General features: G+C 39.9%; 1 protein-coding gene across 2 annotated transcripts in view; it reads left to right on the top strand.

The window, feature by feature from the left end:
- PTCH1 (patched 1) overlaps positions 1–13737 on the top strand; it is a 66347-nt gene that overhangs the window by 36811 nt on the left and 15799 nt on the right. For both annotated transcript variants that reach the window (XM_082074482.1, XM_082074483.1), the window contains exons 13-16: positions 2795–2913; positions 4896–5295; positions 5796–6105; positions 11671–11813. In XM_082074482.1, the coding sequence (XP_081930608.1) occupies positions 2795–2913; positions 4896–5295; positions 5796–6105; positions 11671–11813 (972 nt within the window). The remainder of the gene's footprint in view (positions 1–2794; positions 2914–4895; positions 5296–5795; positions 6106–11670; positions 11814–13737) is intronic.

The raw sequence follows: 13737 nt of genomic DNA, 5'->3' as shown, positions 1-13737 counted from the left end.
TGCCCTATCCCCAAAAGTCCTAAGCATGCTCTCAGCTTGGGTGCTACAGACAGATAGTCTGTATCCTGCAAGCTCTGCTACTACTGTTTTTTGTCAATGTAATTGTTACAGGTTGTGGGTGTTGCCATGATGGCATTTCTCATACGTTCCCATTCCTAGCCACCAGATGTCTAAATGGCATTGGGAGGGGAAGCAGTGGATGATGCATCAGGTCGGAGATAGAGTCATCCCCTCCTTCTCTTTCCTTATCAAGTCACAGGGTGTTTTTTGATGGTACAACAAATTAGAATTGATACAAGAACAATGTTTTCTGTATTTAATTTTGAAAACTGAGAACTGTTAACACCCTTGAAATGCTTGATAGGTGGGTGAGGGAGCGACAGTGTGCAATATATAGGAAGTCTGGTGTTAAGCTCTAGGAATCTATTTAAGTACAAATCGTAACAGAGAGGATTGTTTAAAAATATTTTAGTTGCAGGATTAGTACATCAACACTGGGATGAAAAATCTAATTGTTCTAAAAAGAGATGCCATGTTAATAGGCAGATTTACCATGTGTTGTTGGATTAGCTTCCATGCTTCTTAAAATATCCAAGGTGAATATAAGTAACTTTAATGGCACCTCTGCTGTACATTTAAGTGCTAGTTTTCAGGTTTAGTGGCATTTGAGATTCAAGGTTGCTGGGATCTACAGTGGGCACTGATACAGCATGACGTGTTTGCAGTTAATGGAGCAGGAACGAAGGACTTCTATTAGTTTTTCAGCCATGCTGGGAAGACCAAGAATTATTGAGTCAGGCCTCAGCTATTTTTTCCAAATCTCAATAAATCTTAGTTGATCATTGATAGAAGATCTTGGTTAGACACAACTAATTATTCATGTTATATGGTTCATTCAACCTTCTCTGGTTTAGCAGCAATAAAGAAAGCAGTTGTATGAACTAGGTCCAACAAACACCTTACTTGCAATAGCAGCCATTTGTTTTTCTGACAGATTCAGTTAATTCTAGAGAGGATCAAAAGGCAATCACTTAATTTTAAAGTCTTGGCTATAATCTTATGTAACTTTCTGTGTGAATATTAAATAAATATCATTGGATATTTATAGTCATTGGATCTTTTCTCTCAAAGATGGCTTAATGCTAATTTGCCTTTAAGTAGTAGGTAATTCTGTTTTAGTAGTTGTGTCTACAGACAGCCACCAGCAGGACCAAAATCTTACTTCAGGCAGGCTGGAGACAACAAGAGAAACACCAGTAAAACCACTTTTTTGTACTATATATTTATGGTTGAGATGACTAGAAAATATTTACATAACTAGTTGATTCTCTCATCCTCAGGAAAGTGAAAACAATATCTAGTCTTTTTATTATACTTTGACAGCTTCAGAACTATTGAAATCATTCAGTGTTTAGTACTTTCAATTTTCAGATGAAGAGACACAAAAATAAAACTTGCATTATTTAGGTGATTCATAGTATTTATTTAGCACTTAAGAATTTTTACAACATGGATTTTGGATATCACATCTTTTGACCTGTCAGTTTTGAGGCCTGATTTTTCAACATCAAAAGCAGCCATTCATGTATTTTGGAAAAAGGGGGGCCTATTTATATCAGGTCAGCGACTTCATTTTTGTAGCCCATCTTTGTTCGTTATGACTGTTTTAACCCAAGCAGTTGTTACTTCAAAAGTTTACAGGTGGAGGCACTTAACATGAAACTGGGCTGCTATTGTGATGGCTACTGTTTATCTGATGGGTAAAAGAAAAGGATTTCAGGCTGCTTTTTCACCTGTTGATGGCTCAACCATTTTTTTCCCCAGTGTCTCTCCTACTCTTATAACTGTCTTCCTGTCCCATCTGTGCCCAGGCTTTCCCTTTGTGATGACTAGTGCTCCTAACAATTCTGCATTACAAATAAATGCTATTAATAATAATGATAGATGCTGCACTGCATATGTTCATGGAAATTCTCTGGGAATCTCTGTGTGGGAAAGGGTTTGAAGTATGGTTTGAAAGGGGGTGGGCGGGGAGGATTTTTTTTGTTCATTACGTAATGTTCACTTTGCAAATTAAACCAAGTATTCTTGTTCCAGTTTAAGATCTATTCTTGTTACAATTTAAGACTTGTTTTGGTAGACTGGCTCATTAATCAAGTTCTTTGAAGCGCAAGCATATTTATATATAAATTTCTTATAGTGTGTTGGATTAATTTTGATTCTCCTTTAACAATAATCCCTGATAAACCCAAAATGTTGCTCTTTTTGGCTAGACTTAAGTAAGTACATCAAGTGCATAACATTTTACTAAATAGAGCAGTTTCACTTAAATTAACTTAAACCTTTGTTTCATTTCTGATTTAATAATATGCTTTAATGTTATTATAATGCTTAAATTTCTTTGCATCCCCTTCTAGTTCCAGGTTTGCTTTTGCTTCCAACTTTTTATTTTTTTACTGTGAGACTCTAAATATGGCAGAATCTCATGCAAAACTAGGTTCTTTTGACTCTGTTTTCCCACATTAAAAAAATCATAACCATGTCTCCCGACACAGATGTATTCAAACAATATGAAATTTATTATTAAAACTAATTAACCCAATAGGCCTACCATAATGAAAGAGGAATGTAGAAGTATATCAGTTTCATCAGGGAGAATCTTGAAAGCATCTGGGGGGTTGACATGGTAAATGTGTGAACAAATGAGAACTGAAAGGAGGTTTTATGCTTTGTAAAGCTGATGCCCTATGTGAAGCTTAGTAACGACATCACTTCTCCCATGATTGATCTTTAGGCAGCAGTTGTGGTGGTATTCAACTTTGCTATGGTTCTGCTGATTTTTCCTGCTATCCTGAGCATGGACCTTTATCGTCGGGAAGACAGGAGACTGGATATATTCTGCTGTTTTACCAGGTGAGAAAGTGTGATAGATTAACAAATGAAGTGCATCCCTTTTGTGGTCATCAACCTGTGCTCCCATTCATGGTCAGGAGTAGGAGTTTTTGATTGCAACAGAGTCAGTGGTGTTATTGTTACGATTTCATTGCCAGTGGCTGACTTAAGTTTGCTGCTTTGGTTTTTACCTGATTGAGGGGAGAATTTAAAATACATCTGTGTCCCTCTCTCAAACACACACACACTTTTCCTTTCATTCATATGTTATGTTCATTTTGACTGTTGGAGGACAATATTTGGAGAGCATATAAAAGATACATGCTTTAGGAATATCTTCAAGTGTTTTTAGAATGTTACAGGGTACTGCAAGGTGTCCAGTGCTAGTACTGGGCAGTCCTAGAAGACTGTACATAACTCAGAGCACTGAGAAGCCTTACTTACACTCTGCTAATTTCTATGTTTTTTATGCCTTTAAACTCAAATACATAAACATAATGTATAAACTGTTAAATGACTTCCACTTAGCTGAGTTTTTCATAGGACTATGAGGAATGCAGGATGATCAGTATCATTACAGGATAATGCTTGATAAAGTTTCTGTTATCACTGCAATAGTAATTTTAAATGGTAATACTGCCATTCTAAAGAGTGTACACACAGACTCTCACCTGATACACACCCAGCTCTGAGCATAGAATGGGGCTAGGAAGAGTCTATTCTCATCGGTGGAGCCACTGATAATTAATTAAGCATGTTTTCTGCCTTAGTTTTTGCTTTTGCCTGCAATGGAGAGGATCACATATATTTCTACACATGTCCTCTTACTGTCATAACCAGCATGTGGAGAATCCATGTTGTGTTATCTTAGCCTTTTACACCCACCTAGGAGCTGACATAGTTTGCCGTTTTAATTTTAATGTCAAAGAGAGAAAGCGCTTTCCTAAATTTGTTTCTGAAGGAGTGGTTGTAACAGGGAGTTGATCTCAAGCCAGGACTTCTACTTTCTTTTTCTGATTTCAGTCACAGTTTCAGTGGATGGCGTAATGTGCTTGAATTTTGGAGCCCTGATTCTCAGAAATATAGGGCAATCAGACCTTCCATTTATTCCATCCTCTAAAGTTGCGCCAAGTTTATTTCAGAATTTGGGTCTGTTTGCACATGAAGAAATGCAGTTACTGAGAGCTTGCTTTGTTTAGCCAGACAATATTCTGAATTCCTCTTGTTTTTTGTAGGATTTGTCCACTTGGTAAAAAATCTATGATACTATTTTTTATCATAAATTTTGTCTTTTCTCATTTACAGGAAGAGGTTTGTCTCTGATAATTTTTTTCATAAACTAGGTATCTGTTAAGGTCTGTGTAGACAAAAATGAGGGGAATATTTCAATTACTTCAGTAATTTTGTCTCTTCGTGTTGCCCATCCTTTCTGGGAATTAATCCTTGCATATGTTTATTTAATTTTTAAAACATTCTGTCAGTGTATGGCAAGTGGTTTCAACCTGCCTCTCAAAAGTCTGAGATCTTATCCAGAAGGCCCAAATATGATTTAACAGTTACTCTAATAGTTCTAAACAGAAGAACTCAGTATGTCATGTGTTTACATTTTGATCTAAATAGCTTAATTCTCAACATGGGCACATAGGTGTCAACTCACACACATATTGTGCATTCAGACTGTGTAACTACCTGGGTGTTGACCTGATTAGTATGTGTAATTAATGAAGTGGTGTGGGTAGATGTCAATATCTTCAGACAAATGCTGGTTCCTTCTTTCTTGAGCACAAGAAATGTGCTTACATTCTCAGAGGCCTTTACTTTGAACTACATCTGAGAAGTGTTTCCTAAAGGTGCAGAGTAAAATTTATATCAAAAAGTTGCACTTAATTTATATAAACTATCTAATAGTAGTAGAAGCAGTCTCAGATGGAAGCAGGTTATCCTATCCAGTCTGATTAAAGGTCCATCTAAATGTGAACAGATGTTTTTCTCTTCTGTTACAGTCCATGTGTCACTAGAGTGATTCAGATTGAACCTCAAGCATATGCGGAAAACGACAATACTTGCTACAGTCCTCCACCCCCATACAGCAGTCACAGTTTTGCACATGAAACTCAGATTACAATGCAGTCTACAGTGCAGTTGCGCACAGAATACGATCCTCATACGCAGGTGTACTACACCACCGCAGAGCCTCGCTCAGAAATCTCTGTGCAGCCAGTGACAGTGACGCAAGATAATCTCAGCTGCCAGAGCCCAGAAAGCGCAAGCTCGACGAGGGATTTGCTTTCCCAATTCTCAGACTCCAACATGCATTGCCTTGAGCCACCCTGTACGAAGTGGACACTCTCATCTTTTGCAGAGAAGCATTATGCTCCGTTCCTCCTAAAACCAAAAGCTAAGGTAATCAGGGAACTCTACCTGTTTTTCAAAAATAGACTTCTGCCTTGCACAATAATGAGGTGATCCTGGCAGTGATATTTAATATAAGGAATAAATGGAATTCTCTTGGAACAACAGGCCTTAATAATTTTACAGCTAATTTGGTTCTGTAAAAGTTTTAACTTATGAGTGCTGTGGAGACATACTTTTCAAATCTAAGTTGCGAGTGAGGGTTTTGGTGATTTTCAGTAACATAAGCTTGTGAATAGTGAAACTAAACCCACTTTTAAACCTTATTATGATACAGCTTTATCATCCATGACACAGAGCCCCTTCAATGAAGTGCAGATTAGCTTAGCCTTGTCGTGTGTATGTGTATGAAAAAATAAAAAGGAAGAAATAAAAGCTTTGAAGTAGACTGATGGGTGTTAATTTTGAACCTGGCTTTGTAGACTGCCATTATGAGTTGTTAATTTCTTTAGAAACCTAAAACCAAATGCATTTTCCATTTTCTGTTGCAGGTTGTGGTTATTTTTCTTTTTCTGGGTTTACTTGGGCTCAGCCTTTATGGAACTACCCAGGTGAGAGATGGACTGGATCTCACAGACATTGTACCACGGGAAACACGGGAATATGACTTCATTGCCGCACAGTTCAAGTACTTTTCATTCTACAACATGTATATTGTGACACAGAAAGCAGATTATCCAAATGTCCAGCACTTACTTTATGAACTTCACAGAAGTTTCAGCAACGTGACATATGTCTTGTTGGAAGAGGATAGGCAGCTTCCAAAAATGTGGTTGCACTACTTTCGAGACTGGCTGCAAGGTAAGAGGGAGTTACCTGAACTTTTATTCTTAACTACACAGTAGGAATTGTTTGTTCATGCTGGTAATGTTCCCCTTTTCAAATACAGTCACATGGTTAAGGACTGCGAGCAGGATGGAGAACACCTAGGTGCTGATCTGAACTCACACGTTGATTTGCTGTTTCTCTAACAGGTCGCTTAAATGCTTTGTGGCTCACTTCCCAGTAAGAGAGTTTTGAAGCTTTAAGAGATTATATCTATGAGAGGCCATCTCATGCCATTAATTTCTAAGCAGTCAATGAGGAATTCTGCTGTAGAATTAATGGCAAAATATGGCCCACTGTCTTAGGCAAATAAATGTTTGCTCAGTGTTTTGAGAACAGTACATGAGAAATCCCTGTCCAGCAATGTATTTCGGCACAGGCTTAACTTCACCATGAGTGATCCTGTTGGCTTCAGCTGGGACTGCTGGCATGAATAAAATTCAGTGTGGCTTATGTATTTTATTGGATTTGGAACTTACTGTACATTCTACATTCCCAGTCAAGTGTCCTCAGTTTATCTGTGGTGCTGCTTTTTCTGTGCTGAGTTGTAATGGGGCAGGGAAAAACAAGAGAAGGCATGGCCTTTCAGGTACTGTGATTATAATTATATTGAAGCCAGCTTATTAAAGATATTATAATTACACATGTTGAGACAAATAACTATTTAATATTTAAAATAAATAGTACTGTTACATCTCAGCAGATTTAACAGCTCTCTGCTGTGAGCAAACATATTCTGCCTTGGAGTAATTCTATCCTACCACTGTCTTTCTGTTGGGAGAATCTCCAGGAAGCCTTTGCCAACAGAAAAATAAATGTGCTGACCTAGCGAGACTGTAAATTTTAACCTTAACTGTTTACAGATGACCAGTGCAGCCAGTGATTCTTAGACAACATGTAGGTAACTGCTAGTACTTGGGCTATTTTAGTCCTTCTGAAAATATGTTGGGCAGCATTAGGAGAGCGAATGCATTTAAGTGACACATCTAAACAAAATGATCAAGTTTCCTGTGTGTTTAGTGCACTGTTAAGTCATGCAAAGCAGTATTTCAGCAATTAGCTTTGTTTTTTTTATGGTTTTAAAATACATTGGCTCCATTCATTACATCCTACTTACTGGAAGTTTTACTTAAAACATTTTGCTCACATAAGCATATTGAACTGAAAGGGAAGGTATTACTGGCAGGAAGAAAAATCAACATAGCTTAGATGTTTTGCTGGTTTGAAACCTTACTATACTTTCTAGATTTCTAATCAAGCATCTTTCTACATGCTTTTTAAAATTCTCTTGTAACTCTGCTATTTTATTTTTTGGGGGGGTATTTTTTATTGTTGTTCCAAAACAGTAGGAAGAAAATGTGTGTGGTGTGCCACCTTCCACCTTCACCCCTCCTCCCCCTTCCAAACCTATGAGGGAGATGGAAATCTGAGATGGTGTTTAGGATCTTCACGTGCTATTGCTGAATTTCAGCATAGTCTGCCAGCGATAAAGTCAGGAAGAAGTACCCTTGGATCCACTCCTTTGCTGCCTTCTCAGGGTGAAACGCTGGAGGCCGGTCCACTTAGTGCTGCTCCCATTCCCTCTCTGTCAGGCCCACCACATATTTTCCCGACCTCCTTCCGCTTTGGATGCCTCCCTGTCCATTTATAATCACCTCCTTGTGCCAAGGACTGTTTGTGTGGCCATGGCTCAGTGCCAGGGGCCCGCACGTCTCCTCTGTTCTGTGTGTCTGTGTTCAGATGTGACCTTTCCAGATCTGCCGTGCTCTTAAGGGTGTTCCTGTTCTCTTCTTAACTGCCCACAGTTACAGTTTTTCTTCCAGCCCACATTAGCCTGCCCATGCTTCTTGTCCTCGGCTTCTCTTTGACTAGAGGAGCTGTGAGTATTTGTGGTACCCTGGGTATTCTGACAGGGTTCATGGAGCTGAAATGCTATACTGGAAAGGCTAGGGACAATCCAAGGAAGCAGTGACTTGCAGTGGTTCAAGTGGATGTGGAAGCACATTGCTTGGCCCATTGATCACCCATAGTTCTAGAATCAGTTGTTATGATTACCAATTAGCATTTAGGTCTGTGTCCTTACCCATCTTACCCACCTTCCCCCAGAGCGGCACGGTTGATTGAAATCAGCTGCTTTGTAAAGAGCGGGGCTGTCTGCACAGAATGTGATATTGCATTCACAAAGCTGTGAATAAGAAGGATATGGAGATGTATCAATAAAAATAAATTATGTTTTAAAATCATACAGGGCATTGATGTAACTGGGTAACTAAACTGTTATACTAAAAGCTACCACACTTGTCAAAGTTAGGTAATTATCTCGAGGGGCAGACACTAATAGACAGACTAATACCTGACCATTACCAGCTGGGGCCAGTGCTAAGGGAGTAAAGGTGAGGGAAGGTGAAAACAATTTACAAACAAGATAAAGTTTTAGGTTGGATTAAGGGAGGATCATTTTGGGAATGGTTCTACTGGTGCATTTTGACGTGCTGGAGGAGCAGGATAATCAAAGTCAACTTTGAACTTCATGGCTAACTTCTGCCAGCTTGACTGGGAATTCAGTTCTAGAGATTAATGGCTCAAGATGGCCTTCTGACACACACACATTTGTCCGGCAGAATGAGGGAAGCAACAGCATGTGAACAGAACCATTTTTCATTAAGAAGGCATCCTTAATCTTAGGCATACGTTTCTCCTCATTTACAGCAGCAGAGTGCCTTCAGCCTAATGTGCTGCTTTTTTCAGAGGTTCCCTTGTATTATGCTTTCTGGTATCATATCCTGTTGGTGTATTTTCTGTTACTGAAAATGCAATGGAGTAAGAGTTAACAGGAATCATCCATTTAAACCAGAAATGTTAACTTTATTTTTGTGACTGAATGTAAATGAGGTACCTTGAATTCCCTGATGGCTTGTAATTGGGCTTATTTTTGCAAAGGGTAATCTTATCTGGTGTTTCATGGTGCCAGCTGTTGACATGAGTCAGTAGGAATTCCTTCCTCCCCCCCATTACTGCATCCAACATAATTTTAGAGGATTTTACTTTGTTCTGAAGCACTAAGCAAATGTGACTGCAGATACTAAAAAATGCCAAATATAAGATTTTTTAAATTCCCTTAATTTTTATAACTCTTTGACAGGAGGAGGTCAACAGGTTACTTTTATCTTTCTGCCTGGAGATATTTCATTAACCCAATTTAAAAAAAGTTAAATGTCTTTTAAAATCATTAGTATAAATAGTTTATAATGGAAATACTGTTTGCTTTGAAAGCAGCAACTCTGCTATTGATTTTAAAGTGTTATGGGAAATATTAATTGTTGAAACTTTTAAATCCTTTCGAGATTAAGCACAACTGATAGTGGTTTCTTGGTATTCTTTCTACAGGCTTTTGATTTCAGCCAGGTCAGTAACAGAATAACCTGGAGTGTAAAGCGATTAAACCAGCTGAGGAATAAGATATAAACGTGAGCAGGGGTTTGAGGGATGACCAAACTTGTGAGAACAGGGGAGGGGCAAAGATGTGAGAGAGATGATTTTTCACCTGCTGCAGTAATGTTAAGCCTACATGCTCTTTTTTGATGTCCCTTGCAGCCACCAACTGGTGAGGTCACATGCCAATGGGTGTGCCTGTTATTGTGCCTCTGTGGAGCCCCCTAACAGGGGCTGGATGTTAGTCTGAAAGCTCTGCCCTCACATGCTGTCTATCATAGCAATTTGTGTGCCCCTCTTGCTGAATGGAGCCATTTTTACTGGAAGTTAAGCTGTTCTTTGGTGGTCTTTCCCACATTTTTTTGGCAGCCTCCTCCTAACCTTCCAAAGTCATCTTTCACATTACCAGTATGATGGTACAAATGCTTTCACCTGGCCACCTTCTGAAGGACAGACATGTAGCTGAAGTTGGTCCAGCAGGACTAGATGGTATTTTTGCATGTCCTAGGCAATGTTTCCCCTCTCTGGGGGCACCAACAAACAACATTTTTTTCAAGGGGGTCACAAAGTCCTTTGGTGATGCCAGAAAATTTGGCAAATTTGGCAAATAGTCCCTTCTCCTGGGCAGAGGCTGGAGATCTAGCAGGCTTCTTTTACGGCTTGGTTCTCAGCCTCTTGGCTTCACAAGGGGGTACAGTTTGGCAGGACAACATGGGAGGCAGTTTTCTGAGGAGGGGCACAAGGTTGTAAATGGAAGCAGGTACTGCAGCTCGAAGGCAGTGTCTGCCGGGTGTGTTTTCTCTTCCAGCACTCTTATCTCCGTACAGCTGTAGTTAACCTATCTGATCTGTAATGATGGTTTTCATTACGGCTCCCCAGCACAGCTGTGAGGTGGGTCGGTGATTTCCTCCACCGCTGGTCTCCTGGCCTTTTCCATCCTTTCCCTGGACATGCGGTTTGTCATCTGCTTTCACAGAGCCTCCTTGTACTGGGCTGTGGCTTCCTGTACTAAATCTGATCCAAATTTGTGCTGTGAGGTATTCCCTGCCCCTTGAAGGGTGGCAAAGAGGAAAATAACAGTTGAGACTGAATAGGTGTTGGCTGTGATCTTTACATGTGCTGGCAGCAGATCCCACGACTTGTATTAGCTGCACAAGTTGAACAGATGGAACAAATTGACAAAATCGTGTTCACTCACGCTGTGCTCGAGGAGCAGCTGAGTTGCTGTTTGAAGTTGAAAGTTTAAGTGTGGTTTTTTTTCCCCTTGTAGTGGAATTTCTGGTTATATCGTAGAAGCTATTGCCTTGGTGCTCTGCAGTAGCCCAAAACATTTAATAAGAGCGGTGTGTGTCCTCCTCTGTGGCTCAGTGCATTTGACCAGGGTTTGGTGAGCCAGAGGGGAGTATGGAGAGCGTTTCTCATCTAGATAATGGACTATATGCCTCCTCTGGCTTTAACTCTGCAGTGGGCATTGAACTTGGATCAGGGCTGAACTCAACCCTTTTCTGTTCTGCACCATCCAGGTGAGGCCAGGACTTCAGCCCTGTTCTGAGGAAAGTGTGTATTAAAGAAGTAATATATGAAAATACGCTTATGGAGTTTTGAGTTTGATGATTCTGGAATTGTGGTTCACAAGGAAAACCACTCTCTATTCTAGACAATATTAACTCTTCCCCATATACTTCTCCAAGCAGAGTGCTAGCTTGCTGTCAAAGGTTCTGAGAAGGACGCTGGAGGGTCCTAATCCCATCCAAAATTTCTTTACCTTGAGGGGAAGCTGGTTTATACCAGTTCACACTGCACCTGCAACTTGCTAGCTCAACTTTGCTGGTCTGTACAACATGGAAAGATCCTTGAGGCTTCTCCCGTGCACTTTCTTGCTCTCTCTGCCATTCTTTTGGCAAAATACTGGTCATGCAACTGGTTCTTTTACCTTCCCATACATTGACAGTGAATGAGGCACCCTAAATTTAGGAGGCATCAGGTGGATAATTTCCTTTGTGACTCAGCTATGAGAAGAGTAATTCTTAATTCCTGCTGAAATTCATTTCTAAGAGTGATTGCTTACCTGCTTGTTCTGTCTTCGCCTTGCCTCCCTTAACTCTTCAGGACTTCAGGATGCATTTGACAGCGACTGGGAAACTGGGAAGATCACTTACAACAATTACAAAAATGGATCTGATGATGCTGTCTTGGCTTACAAACTCTTGGTACAAACAGGCAACCGAGCAAAGCCCATTGACATCAGCCAGGTACTGTATGAGAGTCTATACTGGTTTGTACAGGAATACACAAGTCATCAGGAGTAGGAAAAGGTGCAAAGAGCATGTTGTAGTCTCTTTTTTCATCTCGATTAATTGAATGCCTGAGTTGCACTTTAGGGCATGGCCTCAGTGACTGTCCTGAAACCACTCGTTAGCTGCAGTCTGGCCTGTCTTGCAAAGTGTTCACAATCCGTACTGGGAATGCCCGCCCTTGATTGTTACTGTTCAGTGTGCGTTCAGTGCTGCTCATGTGTTAGACACACTCAGTTTCCACTGAATTTTTTGTGAAAGTGCTTTGCTGCATCCAAAGGTAGATGGAGTCTGGTCTCATGCCGGACAGAGCCAACATTAGCTTTGTTGCCCTCTGATTTGAATCAGATTGCCTTGTAGGGTTGACCTTTGCTCAGCTTTCTGCTGCGGCTTTGAATCTAGCATTTGAAATTGTTTGGTTACTTCCTACCGATTTACACAAAACATAGGATTTAAAAAAATATGTTGATAAGTGATAGTGGAAGGAAACTGAAATCATTGCATGCTATATCTTATTCTTGTTCCATCATCACTAAATACAGCTATACTGTTGTAGAACTTAAGAACAGCAGTTGCTTGAGCTGCCCAAGTAAAATATGCCTGAGGTTCTTTTGCAAGGTTATCACAGCATATTATTGCATTTGCTATAGCCATTGGTAGGTGGAAACACGAGGTTTGACTCCTTACACTAAAATTAGATCTCAAACCTCTAAGAAGAAATTCTACAATAACCTAACTTCTCCTCTCCTAAAGTCATCATTGACTCACTATGCTTTCAGGCAGAAAAATAGTCTTTCTAATGAGCTTCTTGGCAGATCTGCTTATTGTCTTTCTTTTTTTCCTGGCATTAAAGGTGACAGATTTACAGAGTACATTGTTCAAAGTTACTATGGTGTGTAAAACACACTGCTGTATAGCAACATGCAGTATGCTTTCAGGTCTGAATGAGGCTTCAGCTATGAATTAAGCAAAGAAAGGCAGTTGAAGAGAAAACCTTCAGTGAGATTTTTGTTTAGCAGTGTACCAGGTACGCTGTGGAACAAATGCGATTGGACTGCAGCTGCTGATATAATTTCCTGTGCCTGGGAGGGGGAAAAGTGTGGTGCACCCACAGGGGCTGAGCGCTGTACTGTGCAGTTCCAGAGACAGCTTGAAGACATACAGTTGTTGCATATCCTGTGGACTAATTGAATCCAGATCCTTGGAATCCAGCTTTTTTTTTTTAACTGCTGTCACTGTTGTTTTTCATTTCATTAAAAAGACCTGAAACTGGAGCCGAGCCAGAATTTTAAATAAACAAAACAAAAAACCACAGTAATACTTTTCACCCAGAGAGTCCTCTGTCAGGGCTCTGGCTGTGCAGTATTTGGCTGCAGAACCCTAGAAGTGTGCCACTGCTGTTTGCCCCACAGATGCATTTGCCCACAGTGACCCAAATAACACAGGACTCTCGTCTGCTTACTTGACGCTGGGCATTGTCTGAACACATAGGTCATAGGAGGCAAGTGTTAGCAAAATTTATACAGATGTTGTTTTATTTTTATAGCTCTCCTCCATTTACTGGGTGGCATTTCCTTCAGTGTTAACAACAGAGGTTAACTGCACACAGACGTGTATAGGGACTCTTGCCAGGTTTTCTTTCCCTTTCTTTAAATATGTTTCTCCAACTTGGTTGTTTTTCACTCTTGACTGCGGGCTTTCAGAATTCAGATATCAATGGTTCAGACTATTCTGGAACCATCTGCTGATTTAGCGGTTATTGTAAACATTATATGAGTACTAATTTATAACTAACCACTTTCTACTGTCACTGTAGTTTTTTTTATATTTTTTTCACTGTCAAACAATAGTTTACTGATAAGTCACATCAAGTGAAGATTCA

The sequence above is a fragment of the Streptopelia decaocto genome (assembly GCF_964273445.1).
Source record: "Streptopelia decaocto genome assembly, chromosome: Z".
Taxonomy (NCBI): Eukaryota; Metazoa; Chordata; class Aves; order Columbiformes; family Columbidae; genus Streptopelia; species Streptopelia decaocto.
This window is presented reverse-complemented; position numbering and strand designations above follow the sequence as displayed.